At 46.6% G+C, this 17,589-nt stretch overlaps 1 protein-coding gene across 2 annotated transcripts in view; it reads left to right on the forward strand.

The window, feature by feature from the left end:
• Positions 1 to 17,589, forward strand: part of LOC126992931 (uncharacterized) — a 99,929-nt gene that overhangs the window by 42,900 nt on the left and 39,440 nt on the right. The window contains exons 4-5 of one of the 2 annotated variants that reach the window (XM_050851766.1): positions 4,339 to 4,492; positions 5,285 to 6,626. In XM_050851766.1, coding sequence (XP_050707723.1) covers positions 4,339 to 4,492; positions 5,285 to 5,303 — 173 coding nt within the window. In that variant the 3' untranslated portion in view covers positions 5,304 to 6,626. Of the gene's footprint in view, positions 1 to 4,338; positions 4,493 to 5,284; positions 6,627 to 17,589 lie in introns of those variants that run through there. The other variant, XM_050851765.1, reaches the window with a different exon arrangement.

Below are 17,589 nucleotides of genomic sequence, written 5' to 3' on the forward strand. Positions count from 1 at the left end.
GGCAATCATAATGGTGCTGGACGTGGTAGTGATAATGGTGGAAATGGCAGTAGTGATAATAATGGTCGTGGTGATGGTGATATTAGTAATAAAGGGGAAGGTGGCAGAGGTTGTGGTGTTGCTGTTGGTGGTGGTGGTAATGATAATGGTCGTTGTGGTAGTTAATTTTTTTTTAGATGATGCCGGTAGGCTATTCTGAGGGGTCTCTTTGGCGACCCAAGCCCGTAAGTGGCGCAGGATAATTTTATTTAGTGACTGCCGTGATATATGACTTTTGCTTGGCCTATGCTATCCTCGGTGCTCCATTTGAAGAAAGTCGCTGAAGTTCGAGTTGATTGAAGGTCTAGGCAGCATGTGGGTGATCTTCCGCCACTCGGCGATGGTTTGAAAAATCATCGTGTTTCGGCGGAACTCAACCTATGTCCATGGGCTCACCACGCCCACACTCTGAAAATTCGGCCACCGCCTCTCGAAATTTAATAATGGTGTTGGTTGTTATGTTGATAGTGGTGCTGATAGCGATAATGGTTGTGTTGATGGTAGTGGTAGTGGTGGTATTGATAATAGTTGTGGTGCCGGTAGTGGTGGTTGTTGTGGGGGTTAGTGGTAGTAATTAAGATTGGAGCTATGAGTGGCGTTGTTGTAGGCGGTAGTGATAATGTTGGTTGTGGCAGTATTGATTGTGGTAACGATATGATGACAGTAGTGGTGGTAGTTGTGATGATATTGGTGGCAATGATGGTTAAGGTTGGTGGTAGTCATTATTTCGGTGGTGTCAGTGGTGGTGGTACTAAGAATAGTTGCTGGTGGTGGTGGCATTAATGGTGGTGCTTGTGATAATGGTGGTGGTGTTAGTGAAAATGGGAGGGATAGCCGATGTGGTGGTGGTAGTGATAAGGGTTGGGTCGCTGATTATAGTGGTGCTGTTGGTGGTGGTGGTTGTGGTGCAAGTGGTTGTGGTGGTGATGGTGGTGGCCGTGGTGGTGATGGTGGTGGCCGTGGTGGTGGTGGTTGTGGTGCAAGTGGTTGTGGTGGTGATGGTGGTGGTTGTGGTGGTGATGGTGGTGGCCGTGGTGGTGATGGTGGTGGCCGTGGTGGTGGTGGTTGTGGTGCAAGTGGTTGTGGTGGTGATGGTGGTGGTTGTGGTGGTGATGGTGGTGGCCGTGGTGGTGATGGTGGTGGCCGTGGTGGTGGTGATAATGGTGGCGGGGGCCATTGCGTTGATTGTGGTGATGGTGATGGGTGATAATTATAGCAGTGGCAGTGGTTGTGGTAGTGGTGAGTGGTGGTTATGGTGGTGGCAGTGGTGCTGGTGGTAGTAGTGATCATAGTGGTGTTAACGGTAGTAGTGATCATGTTCTTTTCGTTGCTGTTGTTATTGGTGGCGTGGTCGTGGCAGTGGTAGTTGTGGTGGTGATGGTATTGATAATGGTGATTGTGGTGGTAGTGCTTGTGTTGGTGGTGGTGATGAAAGTAGTCTTAGTGCTAAATGTGGTAAAGATGGTGATGGTGATGGGGGGGGGGTGAATGTGGTGGTGGTGGTGTTAGTGGTTGGGTAGTGGTGGTGTTAGTGGTTGGGTAATGGTAGTGTTAGTGATAATGGTGATGTTAGTGGCAGTGGTAGTTATGGCATATGGTAATGGTGGTGGTGATGGTAATGATAGGTGATGATGACAGTGACAATGGCGCTGATGGTAGTGGCGGTAGTATTTATGGAGATGGTGGCAGCAATGGTAGGGATGTTATGCTAGTTGGGATAATGATGGTGGTGGCAGTGTTGGAAAGAATGGTTGCAATGGTGGAGGTTGGGGTGATGGTGGTTTCGGTAATGGTGGTGGTAGTGAGGACGGTGGCGGTGGTGATTGTGATAGTGATAGCGGTGGTGGTAGTAGAGGTAACATTCTAGACCTCTTCCTTACCTCAAACCCTTCTGCTTATTCTGTCAAACTGTTCTCTCCGTTGGGCTCCTCCGATCACAATCTTATTTCTGCATCCTGTCCTATCGCTCCTGTACACTCTCTGGACCCACCGAAAAGGCGATGCTTCTGGCATTTTGGTTCAGCTCGGTGGGACGACCTGAGGATGTACTTTTCCGATTTCCCGTGGAATGATTACTGCTTCCAGGATAGAGACCTCTCTGTGTGTGCTCAACGCATCACAGAGGTGATTGTCTCTGGAATGGAGGCATACATTCCTCGTTCTTTCTCTACTCCTCACGCTAAAAAGCCATAGTTTAATCACGCTTGTTCTCGTGCTGTCAATGATAGAGAGGCAGCTCACAAAAGGTACCAGAGCCTTCAAACTAATGCTAATTATGAACTTTACATTTCTGCCCGAAATCGTGCCAAATCTATTCTCCGACTAACCAAAAACTCTTTAATTAATAGAAAATGCCAAAACCTTGCTTTCTCTAACTCTTCCCGTGACTTCTGGCATCTAGCCAAAAACATCTCCTCTAACTTCACTTCTTCATCTTTCCCTCCACTCCTCAGTCTTGCCGTCTCATCTATCTCTAAGGGTGAACTCTTCTCTCAAACTTTTTCTAAAAACTCCACTCTGGACGATTCTGGGCTTATTCCTCCTCATCCCCCCTCTGACTCCTTTATGCCTGTTATAAAGATTCTTCAAAATTATATTTTCTATGCCCTCTCTGGCCTCAATCCTCAGAAGGCTTATGGATCTGATGGAGTGCCTCCTATTGTCCTTAAAAACTGTGCCTCCGTGCTGTCACCCTGCCTGGTCAAACTCTTTCGCCTCTGTCTGTCAACATCTACCTTTCCTTCCTGCTGGAAGTACGCCTACTTACAGCTTGTGCCTAAGAAGGATGACCGTTCCAATCCTATAGATTTACTTTCCTTGTATCTTAAGCTTTTCAACCAATCAGGAAGATTATTAAGCATCTATCCACTTCTGACCCTCTTTCTGATCCCCAGTATGGGTTCCGCAAGGGGCATTCTACTAGTGATTTCCTTGCCTTCGTAACTGGCTCTTGGTCATCCACTCTTGGCCGTTTCGGTGAAACCTTTGCTATTGCGCTGGACATATCAAAAGCTTTTGATAGGGTCTGGCACAAATCTTTGCTTTCCAAACTACCCTCCTACGGTTTATATCCTTCTCTCTGTACCTTTATCTCCAGTTTCCTTTCTGACCGTTTTATTGCTGCTGTGGTAGACGGTCACTGCTCTTCCCCTAAACCTATTAACAGTGGTGTCCCCCAGGGTTCTGTCCTATCTCCCACTCTCTGTTGTTCACTGCTGATCTTCTTTCCAAAACGAACTGTCCTATCCATTCCTACGCCGATGGTTCCACTCTGCATTACTCAACTTCTTTTAATAGAAGACCCACCCAACAGGAACTTAACGACTCAAGGCTGGAGGCTGCAGAACGCTTAACCTCAGCCCTTACTATTATTTCCGATTGGGGCAAGAGGAACCTGGTGTCCTTCAACGCCTCTAAAACACAGTTTCTCCACCTATCTACTCGACACAATCTTCCAAACAACTATCCCCTATTCTTTGACAACACCCAGCTATCACCTTCCTCAACACTAAACATCCTCGGTCTATCCTCAACTCAAAATCTCAACTGGAAACTTCATATCTCATCTTTTACTAAATCAGCTTCCTCTAGGCTGGGCGTTCTGTACCGTCTCCGCCAGTTCTTCTCCCCCGCACAGTTGCTGTCCATTTACAGGGGCCTTGTCCGCCCTCGTATGGAGTATGTATCTCATGTGTGGAGGGGGGTCCCCTCACACAGCTCTCCTTGACAGAGTGGAATCAAAGGCTTTTCGTCTCATCAGCTCTCCTCCTCATACTGATAGTCTTCTACCTCTCAAATTCCGCCGTCATGTTGCCTCTCTTTCTATCTTCTATCGATATTTTCATGCTGACTGCTCTTCTGAACTTGCTAACTGCATGCCTCCCCTCCTCCCGCGGCCCCGCTGCACAAGACTTTCTACTCATTCTCATCCCTTTACTGTCCAAACCCCTTATGCAAGAGTTAACCAGCATCTTCACTCTTTCATCCCTCACGCTGGTAAACTCTGGAACAATTTTCCTTCATCTGTGTTTCCTCCTGCCTATGACTTGAACTATTTCAAGAGGAGGGTATCAGGACACCTCTCCTCCCGAAATTGACCTTTGATTTTGAACACTCCTTTAACCTCTGTTCTGGAGCAGTAAGTAGCGGGCCTCTTTTTCATTTTTTTCATTACGCCCTTGAACTGTCTCCGTAGCTGTAAAAAAAAAAGTAGTAGTGGTGGTGGCAACGATAATGGTAGTTATGGTAATGGTGGCTTGGGTGGCGGTGATGGTGGTGACACACAATAATTGGTTGCAGATCTCCACGTCCCCGTGTCTGCAGTGAGCACTGATTCTCTTACTGCGCTCCCATATGATGTGCATGATGTAAACCTTCGTTTGTCCGGCGTGGACAACGAGAAGATGAAGGCAGCCGTGGATGTCGCCAGAGCTCTTCATCCCAGGCAGGGAAGGTGAGTGTGTGACTAGAAGCGTTTTAAAATTAGACTGCGTCTGCTAATTCTCCCCGATCACAGTAGTAATGATATTGATAAATATAATAATAATAATAATAATATAATTATTAATGATTATAAAATGTAGTGATGATGATTATGATAATAATAATAATAATAATAATAATAATAATAATAATAATAATAATAATAATGATAATAACATTAATACAAATAATAAAAATAATAATAATAGTAACAATGATGATGATAAAACTATCAGTAACAATACCAGTAACACTATAGGCTATATACTTAGTATCTGTATGAAACTCAACATCCTTGTAGTTACAAGAGGCGAGTGGCATCTTCCTTGGAGAAATAAAAACACAAAGCAACAATAATGCTGGAAATATAAGAATTTACCTTAAAGAAACATTAATTCATCATCTCTAATATTGAATTTAGTTTCTCTGACAAGAAAATAAACACATACTCGGACATACAAAAAAAAAAAGTGTAAATTATTAACATGGGAAAACAAACTTATAATGAGAAATCTCCTTGGTCTCGACAGTGAGGTAGAGAAGCAGCAGTGTCGGGCTCTCCTTCTCTGTACCCTCGATGACATAATTGCATGACAGATAGGTTTGAAATACACCTGCCTATCTAAAATGTGGGAATTGATTCTCTCTCTCTCTCTCTCTCTCTCTCTCTTCGGTGGCCGAAGTGATAGCGTACTGGACCCACATTCGCCGCGTGATGGACGACGCGGGTTCGAATCCTCACGCTACCACTCGGAATTTTCAGTCACCGCCGAGTGGCTTAAAACTACCCACATGCTGTCCTGAAGACCACCCATCAACCCGGACTCTAGAGGAAGCCGTCCAAGCGAATCAAGAACGAGTTCCGGGGGGCAGCATGAGCCAATGCAAGATGGCGCCACTATAAACACTCGCCTGCGCCAGAACGGGCTGGGCCGACCATCAGGCCCCACCTGGAAGAAGCCTTGGGCCGACCATCAGGCCCCACCGGGAAGATGCCTACCGGCGCAATAGGCAACAACGTAAAAAACAAAAAAAAACACACACACACACTTCAAGCGGAATGTATTTCTGTATAATATGTTTGTGTTCCTAATTTCATGATCCTTTAATAAATATTAGTGTCTTTTACACACACACACACACACACACACACACACACACACACACACACACATGAAGACACAAAGGCGGTGGCTGGGTGTTTAGCGTGCTAGCCCCGAATCTTAGAGGACGCGGGTTCGATTCCAGCCCGCCGCCACAGCTAGGGGTTTTCAGTCACCGCCGAGTGGCCTAAGGCCACATATCAACCCGGAATCTGACATAAGTTTGTAAGACTTACTTACCACGTTATGGAAATTCACTCCCACCAGTGTAAAATAATGGGTTTTTGTGATGGCCATAAATTCTCTGAAAAGTTTTTCACTTGTTACATATATATCTGTTACATCGTCTGTAGAATAAACTAATCATCCTTTTTTTTTCACAGAAAAGGAGACAGTTCAAGGGCGTGAAAATAATTGTAAACAATAATGAAAAAATAAGCCCGCTACTTACTGCTCGTGCCCACGACCTTGACTCTTCTGAATTGTCCACCATCTGGCTAAGACTTCATTGTCATTCTATTACTAATTACATCTGTGCTGTTTATCTCCCACCTAACTCTACTATGTTAAATTCTTTGACTATTTGAACTCTAAAGTGGAGCACATCTTGACGCACTCTCCCTTCGCTGAAATCTCCATCTTGGGAGATCTCAATGTTCACCACCAGCATTGGCTTTCGTCATCTTTCACTGACCAGCCTGGTGAACAAGCCTACAACTTTGCTCTCCTCAACGACCTAGAGCAGTTGGTTCAGCGCCCTACACTTATTCCCGATCGTCTTGGAGACAGGCCCAACATTCTAGACCTCTTCCTTACCTCTAATCCTTTTGCTTACTCTGTCAAACTGTTCTCTCCGTTGAGCTCCTCCGATCATAACCTTATTTCTGTATCCTGTCCTATCGCTCCAGTTCATCCTCTGGACCCACCGAAGAGGCGATGCCCCTGGCATTTTGCTTCAGCTCGGTGGGACGCCCTGAGGATGTACTTTTCCGACTTCTCGTGGAATGATTACTGCTTCCAGGAGAGGGACTCCTCTGTGTGTCCCCAGCGCATCACAGAGGTGATTGTCTCTGGAATGGAGGCATACATTCCACGTTCTTTCTCTACTCCTCATGCTAAAAAGCCTTGGTTTAATCATGCTTGTTCTCGTGCTATTAAATATAGAGAGGCAGCTCACAAAAGGTACCAGAGCCTTCGCACTCCTACTAATCATGAACTTTACATTTCACCCCGGAATCGTGCCAAATCTATTCTCCGATTTACCAAAACCTCTTCCATCAATAGAAAATGTCAACACCTTGCTTTTTTCTAATTCTTCCCGTGACTTCTGGCACCTAGCGAAAAATATCTCCTTCAATTTCACTTCTTCCTCTTTCCGTCCTCTCCTTAACCCTGACGGCAGCACTGCCGTCTCATCTATCTCTAAGGCTGAACTCTTCGCTCAGACTTTCTGTAAGAACTCCACCCTGGACGATTCTGGGCATATTCCTCTTACTCATCCCCCTGTGACTCCTTTATGCCTGTTATTAAGATTCTTCCTAATGATATTTTCTATGCCCTCTCTGGCCTCGACTCTCAGAAGGCTTATGGACCTGATGGAGTGCCTCCTATTGTCCTTAAAAACTGTGCTTCCGTGCTGACACCCTGCCTGGTCAAACTCTTTCGTCTCTGCCTATCAACATCTACCTTTCCTTCTTGCTGGAAGTCTGCTTTTGTACAGCCTGTGCCTAAGAAGGGTGACCGTTCCAATTCCTCAAACTACCGCCTTATAGTTTCCTTTCTTGTCTATCTAAATTTTTTTAATCAATCCTTAACCGGAAGATTCAAAAGCACCTTTCCACTTCTAACCTTCTATCTGACCGCCAGTATGGGTTCCGCAGGGGGCCTTCTACTGGCGATCTTCTTGCTCTCTTAACTGACTCTTGGTCATCCTCTCTTAGCCGTTTCGGTGAAACCCTCTCTGTTGCGCTAGACATATCGAAAGCCTTTCCTTTCCGGACGTTCTATCTCTGCGGTGGTAGACGGTCACTGTTCTTCCCCTAAACCTATCAACAGTGGTGTTCCACAGGGCTCTGTCCTATCACCCACTCTCTTCATGTTTTTCATCTTCTTTCCATAACAAACTGTCCTGTTCACTCATACGCCGACGACTTCCCTCTGCATTATTCAACTTCTTTCAATAGAAGGCCATCCCAACAGGAAGTACACGACTCAAGACTGGAGGCTGCAGAACGCTTAACCTCAGCCCTTGCTATCATTTCCGATTGGGGTAGAAGGAACCTTGTGTCCTTCAATGCCTCAAAAACTCAATTTCTCCACCTATCAACTCGACACAATCTTCCAAACACCTATCCCTTATTCATCGACAACACTCAGCTGTCACCTTCTTCAGCACTAAATATCCTCGGTCTATCCTTAACACAAAATCTCAACTGGAAACTTCACATCTCGTCTCTCGCTAAATCAGCTTCCTCGAGGTTGAGCTTTCTGTATCGTCTCCGCCAGTTCTTCTCCCCCGCGCAGTTGTTATCCATATACAGGGGCCTTGTCCGCCCTCGTATGGAGTATGCATCTTACGTTAGCATGTGCCTCCATTCACACAGCTCTTCTGGACAGAGTGGAGTCTAAGGCTCTTCGTCTCATCAGCTCTCCTCCTCCTACTGATAGTTTTCTACCTCTTAAATTCCGTCGCGATGTTGCCTCTCTTGCTATCTTCTATCGCTGTTTTCACGCTGACTGCTCTTCTGAACTTGCTAACAGCATACCTCCCCCCCTCCCGCGGCCCCGCTGCACACGACTTTCTACTCATACTCATCCCTATACTGTCCAAACCCCTTATCATTTCCGATTGGGGTAGAAGGAACCTTGTGTCCTTCAATGCCTCAAAAACTCAATTTCTCCACCTATCAACTCGACACAATCTTCCAAACACCTATCCCCTATTCTTTGACAACACCCAGCTATCACCTTCTTCAACAGTAAACATTCTAGGCCTATCCTTAACTCAAAATCTCAACCGGAAACTTCATATCTCATCTCTTACTAAATCAGCTTCCTCTAGGCTGGGCGTTCTGTACCGTCTCCGCCAGTTCTTCTCCCCCGCTCAGTTGCTATCCATTTACAGGAGCCTTGTCCGCCCTCGTATGGAGTATGCATCTCATGTGTGTGGGGGGTCCACTCACACAGCTCTCCTTGACAGAGTGGAGTCAAAGGCTCTTCGTCTCATCAGCTCTCCTCATACTGATAGTCTTCTACCTCTCAAATTCCGCCGCCATGTTGCCTCTCCTTCTATCTTCTATCGATATTTTCATGGTGACTGCTCTTCTGAACTTGCTAACTGCATGCCTTCCCCCCTCCCGCGGCCCCGCTGCACACGACTTTCTACTCATGCTCATCCCTATACTGTCCAAACCCCTTATGCAAGAGTCAACCAGCATCTTCACTTTTTCATCCCTCACGCTGGTAAACTCTGGAACAATCTTCCTTCATCTGTATTTCCTCCTGCCTACGACTTGAACTCTCTCAAGAGGAGGGTATCAGGACACCTCTCCTCCCGAAATTGACCTCTCTATCGGCCACCTCTTCTGATTCTTTTTTGTAGGAGCAGCGAGTAGCGGGCTTTTTTTTTTATTATTGTTTATTTTTTTGTGCCCTTGAGCTGTCTCCTTTGTTGTAAAAAAAAAAAAAACAATTGTGCGGGGGAGAAGAACTGGCGGAGACGATACAGAACGCCCACCCTCGAGGAAGCTGATTTAGTGAGAGAGGAGATGTGAAGTTTCCAGTTAAGCTACTGAGTTAAGGATAAACCGAGGATATTTAGTGTTGAAGAAGGTGACAGCTGAGTGTTGTCGAAGAATAGGGGATAGGTGTTTGGAAGATTGTGTCGAGTTGAGAGGTGGAGAAATTGAGTTTTTGAGGCATTGAAGGACACAAGGTTCCTTCAACCCCAATGGGAAGTGATAGCAAGGTCTGAGGTTAAGCGTTCTGCAGCCTCCAGTCTGGAGTCATGTACTTCCAGTTTGGATGGTCTTCTATTGAAAGAAGTTGAATAATGCAGAGTGGAATCGTCGGCGTATGAGTGGAGAGGAGTTTGTTATGGAAAGAAGATCATTGATGAATAACAGGAAGAGAGTGGGTGATAGGACAGAGCCCTGTGGAGCACCACTGTTAATAGGTTTAGGGGAAGAACAGTGACCGTCTACCACCGCAGAAATAGAACGGCCGGAAAGGAAACTGGAGTTAAGGAACAGAGAGAGGGATATAATCCGAAAGAGGTTGATAATGAATTAGATATAGGTGGAAGTGGCGTCTCATAAGGTAAAAGCTTCAATACAGGCCTCTCATTGCAAAGATTTTCCAGGACTGTGCACGACGAAGCTGACAATGTACACTTCATTATTGTTGGAGGACGTTGATAAGTGTGAGATAGTGGGAATGTGCATATAATAATTTTCCTCTACAGCATGTGGGTAGTTTTAAGCCACTCGGCGGTGACTGAAAAATCCGAGTGGTAGCGCGGGGATTCGAACCCGCGTCGTCCATCACGCGGTGAATGTGATCCCAGTACGCTACCACCTACGCCACCGCCTACCCACCTCAGCATGAAAAGTTTGTAGGAAGCAGCCCTGATGATGGTGGTGACGTGCTTGCCCCACCTCAGCTTGCTGTCCAGGGTGACTCCAAGTAGTTTGGTGGATTCAACCACCTGCAGCTGGTGAGGGCCAACCTCCAGGGCTGGCGGTGGGATGGCAGTGGTGGAGGTGTGAAAATGCATCACCACCGTCTTGTTGGTGTTGATGGTGACGTGGTTGTCTTGCGTCCAGCTCTGCAGTCGGTCCAGAATGTGTTGTAGGGGCGTGTAGTCAGGGGCTGTGTTGTTGATGGAGATGCCCACTGTAGAATCATCCACGTACTTCCAGCGATGAGGGGTGTCTAACAGTGCATTGTTGATTAGAATAAGGAAGCAAAGAGGCCCCATGCGCGTCCCTTGTGGCACCCCAGCAGAGAGGGGCTGGAGGGTGGAGGTGCAGCCCTGATGACGCACAGCTTGGTGCCGGTGCGTCAGGAAGTCCGCCAGCCAGGATGTCAGGTGGGAGGGCAGGCCGATGTTTATGGCCTTGGTGATGACAGTGGTGTGGTCAACCAGGTCGAAGGCTTTCCGAAAGTCAATAAAGGCGAGGGCAGAGGAAGTTTTAGAGGAAGTTTTTCTGGTTTCCAGGTTTTTTAGAATGAAATCAAGGCAACTAATGAGGCAATGTGTAGTGGAGGAGGCTCTAACGTTGCCGAACTGCCTCTGATCAATTTTGTAATGAATGGTATCATATGCCCAGCTAAATACAAAGTCTTCACAAAGCAGGCTCGGGATTGGAGTGATGGCAATGGGTCTTAGTTCATTGAGGTGGGGTTGGTGACTTTGGGGATGGGAGTGACGAATGAGGTTTTCCAATCTGTGGGGCATTTACTCTGAGTGAGGGAGGCATTTATGATGGAGGCAAGGGGGGTAGCAAGTTCATAGGAAAACTCCTGATAAAGCTTTATGGGTAAATCTAGAGGTGTGGTAGACCTTTTGAGTTTGAGAGATCTGAGCTTTTCGGCAACTTGAAACTCCTCCACAGAGGGAGGATTAGACGGGGAGGGTAGGTAGGCGGGGAGGGAGGCAAGGTCTAAGGGGGGAAGGCTTTGACAGATGGAGGAAAAGTGAGAGTTAATCAGTTCAGTTATCTCAAGGGGGGAGGAGGAGGAGGGGAGAAAAGGGAAAGCCGACGACGGGTTGCCCAGACCACACAAATGGCGTATCTTGGAGAACAGCTTGCTGGTGTTATTGCCCTCCAGGTGTTGTAGTTCTTGGGGGTAGTACTCCTTCTTCGCCACTGCGATTTCCCTGATGACTGTGTTGCGAAGGGCCCTGTATCTTGCTCGGTCCGTGTGGAAGGCGCGGTTTCTTTGCTACATTAAGGCCTTAATCCTGGAGGTCATCCAAGGCAGGTCGGCTGGGTGGGTGTGTTGTGTCTTGGTGGGGAAGAAGTGGTGATACGCCTGAGTGACGGTGGCGAGGTAGTTGTTCCACTTCTCCGTGACGTCACGAACGGTAAGGACCCCGACCCAAGGATAGCCCACCAACCACTGCCCAAATTGCCTAATCTTGGAGTCAGGTGTCGGGCGGGTGGTCCTCTTGGCCGTTTCGCACCTTCGTGAGATGGTAGGGGAGGGCGTCCACAGGACTGAGGTGTGATTGCTTCGGCCCATGGGGGGGAGGGGCTGAGGGGGGGAGTACCAGTCCGTCAGGTCAGTGAGGATAAGGTCCAGCGTGTTCCTTTCGTGCGTGGGAAAATTAACAAGTTGTGTGAGGCACAGGTGGTTGGTAACGTCCGCAATGTCTAGTTCATTGAAGTCCCCACACAACACGAACTTAGCGCCGGGGTACCTAACACGTGTAGCGTCCACTGTATTGATGAGATGGTTCACTAACGCAGGGCCGGAGGGAGAGCGGGGTGGATGGTACACTGTACATAGAATAATGGTGTCAACCTGGCTGGGGCGGCGGGAGGGGGTGGCTCCACCTCCACCTCATCGGGAACGTCCACATCGAGCACTGAGGGGTTGAAGGTGTTTCGGCACCACACTAGTACTCCACCGCCTCTCCTGCCCTCTCTGAGGCGGGAAAACACACTGTACCCGTCCACCTGGCACAGCTCTGGGGTCACTTGCCAGGGTTCCGTTATTGCCACTATGTCCGGGTTGATGGTTCTCACTGTGGTAATAACCACGTCGAGCTTGTTGTTCAGGGAGGTGACGTTCGACATCAGCACTGAGGGGAGGTTGTACCACACGCGCGGCACTTCAAAGTGTTTGTACTCGCTATGCTGTACTGTATTAGTCACTGGGCGTACACTCGTAATAGTATTGATGGCTCGCTGAACACAGCACCCTGCCCGGCGGCCACGGCTACGAAATAGGTTCAGTGTTTTTAGTGTGTCGATGGCCTGTGAGGGGGGGTATCCAGCTCCACGCCTGAGGAAGCGAAGGAAGTGTAGAGAGTAGCGGTAAGCCATACTGCACTGCACTACACTGTCCGATGATGGTGTGTGTGTGTGTGTGTGAGAGAGAGAGAGAGAGAGAGAGAGAGAGAGAGAGAGAGAGAGAGAGAGAGAGAGAGAGAGAGAGAGAGAGAGAGAGAGAGAGATTTCATTATATCATTTATTGTCTCGGCACACAAAACTGTGGAGCTGTCTTTATTATGTGTACCAGGTCAGTGTGGAGAGGATTCTTGGAGGTTATGGCCTGCAGTGCGCTCATGCTGTCAGATGCGACGATGATGTCGCCGGTTTCTTCTCGGACGGCCGTTAGGGCTGCTGCAATCCCCGTGAGCTCCGTTTGGGCCTTCGAGCAGCCTTCAGATGTCCTAATATGAAGCGTTCTGCGCTCCACTTTACCGCCCTGCTTGTAGTGAACGACTCCATCTCCGGCGCGCCTATCCTCATGCAGTGATCCGTCAGTCTACAGTATACTGGGCCCTTAGGAAGAGTATGCAGCCTGCCAAGGTAGTTCTGCCGCATCAAGCTGGTGGGGGCATTACATTTTCAGCTATTGAGTTCAGAGGAACATATATGAACTACTGGGAGATTCCAGGTAGGGACGTCAGTTGGCGTGTTGGTCCTGTCTAGGTAGTGATGCGCACTAAATGTCTCCAGCAATCCTCTAAGAGTTTAACTGATGTGAGCCAGACATTACGTTTTTCTTTCCAGGTAGGGTTAAAGACTGCCTCATAAAGCCGACCATTATCATCTTTGATGTTGAGGAACCTCATGATTTATATAGTCGTCATTTGCTGCACCCTGTGAATAAGTGTTGGTAACCCTACTTCGTATCTAGTATAGTCTTGTTGGGTACTTTTTGGGCATCCTAAAATTATTCTGATCGCATTATTTTGGATTGCTTCAAGGGCCTTGGTCTTTCGTTTGTTTAAGTTTGTGATGGTGCTTGCACTGTAGTCGACTACTGGCCTGACTAATTAAAGGTACAGCCTTTTCAGGACAGGAATGGACGAACCCATGTCTTTCCAAGCAACCTTTCTTAGCAGGGCTATTCTAGGCTGATAGGCTTGCTTCAACCGTGCAATTTCGTCATTTTTCCCATCTCGCGTCCTCAGTAGCACGTCCATGTATGTGTATGTTTGTACCTCCTCAAAAATTTTACCTTGTAGTCGTAAAATCTCTTTGTTGAGACGTTTCTTGTGCAACAGTTTGCTCTTATGAGGCCAATAGAGTTTCAAAGTTTTTTTTTTTTTTAACTGTGTAAGTGCTTTGGTGATGTATGATCGTGAGTCAGCTTGCAGTACAATGTCATAAGCATAGATGGTCACAATGACACCTTTGAAGCTGTAAAAGCCAAAGACGTTCATGAGTACGTTAAAGAGTGTTGGTGACAGGACTCCCCCCTTGAGGTGTGCCTAACTCCATGTGTTCCCAGGTGGAGTACTACTGTGCCTGCATGTTAGATAGTCTTGTATTATTCTGATGATGGTGCCAGAGTTAATTTTTAAGAGATCAGATAATATCATGATTGGATTGCCTCTATCAAATGCTCCCTTTAGGTCAACAAAGACGTTATAGCGTTTTCTAATCCCTGAAAGAACTCTATCTATGCATTGTTGTATGCTCCTACCAGAGATAAAGCCGTAGAAGTTATTGGAAAATTTTGGCTTTATACTATATAACAGCCTATCGAGGACTATGCGTTCAAAGAGCTTACAAAGACATGAGGTGAGGGAAATAGGTCTATAGGTTCCTGGCCTTCCTGGTTTGAGGATGGGGATGATGAGTGATTTGTTTCCATGCTGTCGGCAGACGATCCCCATTCCAGATCACATTGTAGAGCTGCAGAACTGGGTTGCCGTTGATTGTGGATAGAACACGGATGACATCATAATTGACGCCATTCATCCTGGGCGCTCTGGACTTCCCTTTCTTTATGCCCCTGGTGAACTCCTCCTCCGTGATGGGCTCGTCGTCACACACACTCGGCTTCCCGATAGCTGATTCAGTTTTCTTGAGGCATCGTTTGTTCTTCTTGGCCAAGGGCGTAGCTTGATACCTCAGCCCACTCGCACACCAGTTCACTGCTTTTCTGTGAAGGATTTGGATAAGCAGGCAGTATTGATTTAACCCCTTGAATAATCTTTATATATTTTTTTTTTTATACTTCTTTCAACGGTGTTCTGTGACCCATCGATTGAAGAAACGTCGTCCAGTACCTTTCTCTGGCTTTCTTTTTGACATCTTGTACTTGCTGCCCTATCCTTTTGAACACAGTTAGGTTTTCCTGGGTCGGGTTGTTCTACTATTTTTCCTTAATTTTCTCGAATTATTTGTTTATTTTCTGTACGGCTGAATAGCTGGTGTACCATCTCATAATAGTACCCATGTGGCTCTTTTTCTTTCCCTCGAGTACAGCACTGACGTTACTCTTGAGTTCATATATTATGTCAGTGTTTAGCTTTTCAGTGGATTTAATTCAGTGGGTTTAATTCATGAACCAATTATTCATTTTCTCTCTGTTTTTTTCGGGACAAACGTTTTCTGGGAGGAACATGTCGCCTCACTGAGTCAGGGAGTGTGATCTCCCCGTATACCTCTAGTGAGTAGGGAGTGAGTCGTGGTACAGGGCGACCTGAGAGGTGTCTTGATAACTCCTCTAGCCTTTTTCTTATCAATTTCTGCAACATTCGCGGTCATCGTTCTAATTTTCATTTGGTAGAACACCATTTCTCCTCCTCTAAACCTCACCTTCTCTTCCTCACCGAAACAGGTTTCTGAGGCTACTGACAGCAATCTCTACTCTGTTCCCTCCTACTATCTCTATCCTAAATTTCAATCCAAAGCTGGATGTTGCGTCTACGTGCGCAACGACATCACTTGTTCTCGTTCCCACGACCTTGACTCTTCTGAATTTTCCACCATCTGGCTAAGACTTCATTGTCATTCTATTACTAAATACATCTGTGCTGTTTATTTCTCACCTAACTATACTGACTATGTAAAACTCTTTGATTATGTGAACTCTAAAGTGGAGCACATCTTGACCCAGTCTCCCTTCTGTGAAATCTCCATCTTGGGAGATTTCAATGTTCACCACCAGCTTTGACTTTCATCCACTTTCACTGACCAGCCTAGTGAACAAGCCTACAACTTTGCTCTCCCCAACGATCTAGAGCAGTTGTTCAGCACCCTACACGTATCCCCGACCGTCTTGGAGACCGGCCCAACATACTAGACCTCTTCCTTACTTCTAACCCTTGTGCTTACTCTGTCAAACTGTTCTGTCCGTTGGGCTCCTCTGATCATAATCTTATTTCAGTAACCTGTCCTTTCGCTCCTGTGCATCCTCTGGACCCACCGAAGAGACGATGCTTCTGGCATTTTGCTTCAGCTCGGTGGGACGACCTGAGGAAGTACTTTTCCGATTTCCCGTGGAATGATTAAGCTTCCAGGATAGAGACCCCTCTGTGTGTGTCCAGCGCATCACAGAGGTGATTGTTTCTGGAATGGAGGCATACATTCCACGTTCTTTCTCTACTCCTCATGCTAAAAAGCCTTGGTTTAATCTTGCTTGTTCTCGTGCTATTAAATATAGAGAGGCAGCTCACAAAAGCTACCAGAGCCTTCGCACTCCTACTAACCATGATCTTTATATTTCTGCCCGGAATCGTGCCAGATCTATTCTCCGACTTACGAAAAAGTCCTTCATCAATAGAAAATGTCAAAACCTTGCTTTCTCAAATTCTTCCCGTGACTTCTGGCATCTAGCCAAAAATATCTTCTCCAATTTCACTTCTTCATATTTCCCCCTCTCCTTAACCCTGACGGCAGCACCGCCGTCTCATCTATCTCTAAGGCTGAACTCTTACCTAAAACTTTCTGTAACAACTCCACTCTGAACGATTCTGGGCATATAACTCCTACTCATCCCCCTTCTGACTCCTTCATGCCTGTTATTAAAATTCTTAAAAATTATGTTTTCTATGCCCTCTCTGGCCTCAACTCTCAAAGGCTTATGGACCTGATGGAGTGCCTCTTATTGTCCTTAAAAACTGTGCTTCCGTGCTGACACCCTGCCTGGTCAAACTCTTTCGTCTCTGCCTATCAACATCTACCTTTCCTTCCTGCTGGAAGTACGCCTTCGTACAGCCTGTGCCTAAGAAGGGTGACCGTTCCAATACCTCTAACTACCGCTCTATAGTTTTACTTTCTTGCCTATCTAAAGCTTTTGAATAAATCCTTATCCGAAAGATTCAAAAACACCTTTCCACTTATAACCTTCTATCTGATCGCCAGAATGGGTTCCGTAAGGGGCGTTCTACTGGCGATTTTCTAGCTCTCTTAACTGACTCTTGGTCATCCTCTCTTAACCGTTTCAGTGAAACTTTCTCTGTTGCGCTAGACATATCGAAAGCCTTCGATAGAGTCTGGCACAAGTCTTTGCTTTCTAAACTGCCCTCTTTCGGATTTTATCCCTCTCTCTGTTCTTTTATCTCCAGTTTCGTTTCCGACCATTTTATCTCTGCGGTGGTAGACGGTCATTGTTCTTCCCCTAAACCTATTAACAGTGATGTTCCACAGGGCTCTGTCCTATCACCCACTCTCTTCCTGTTATTCATCAATGATTTCCTTTCCATAACAAACTGTCCTGTCCACTCATACGCCGACGATTCCACTCTGCATTATTCAACTTATTTCAATAGAAGACCTACCCAACAGGAAGTACATGACTCCAGACTGGAGGCTGCAGAACTCTTAACCTCAGACCTTGCTATCATTTCCGATTGGGGTTGAAGGAACCTTATGTCCTTCAATGCCTCAAAAACGCAATTTCTCCACCTCTCAACTCGACCCAATCTTCCAAACACCTATTCCCTATTCTTCGACAACACTCAGCTTTCACCTTCTTCAACACTAAACATCCTCGG

Source organism: Eriocheir sinensis, unplaced genomic scaffold (assembly GCF_024679095.1).
Source record: "Eriocheir sinensis breed Jianghai 21 unplaced genomic scaffold, ASM2467909v1 Scaffold523, whole genome shotgun sequence".
Classification (NCBI taxonomy): Eukaryota; Metazoa; Arthropoda; class Malacostraca; order Decapoda; family Varunidae; genus Eriocheir; species Eriocheir sinensis.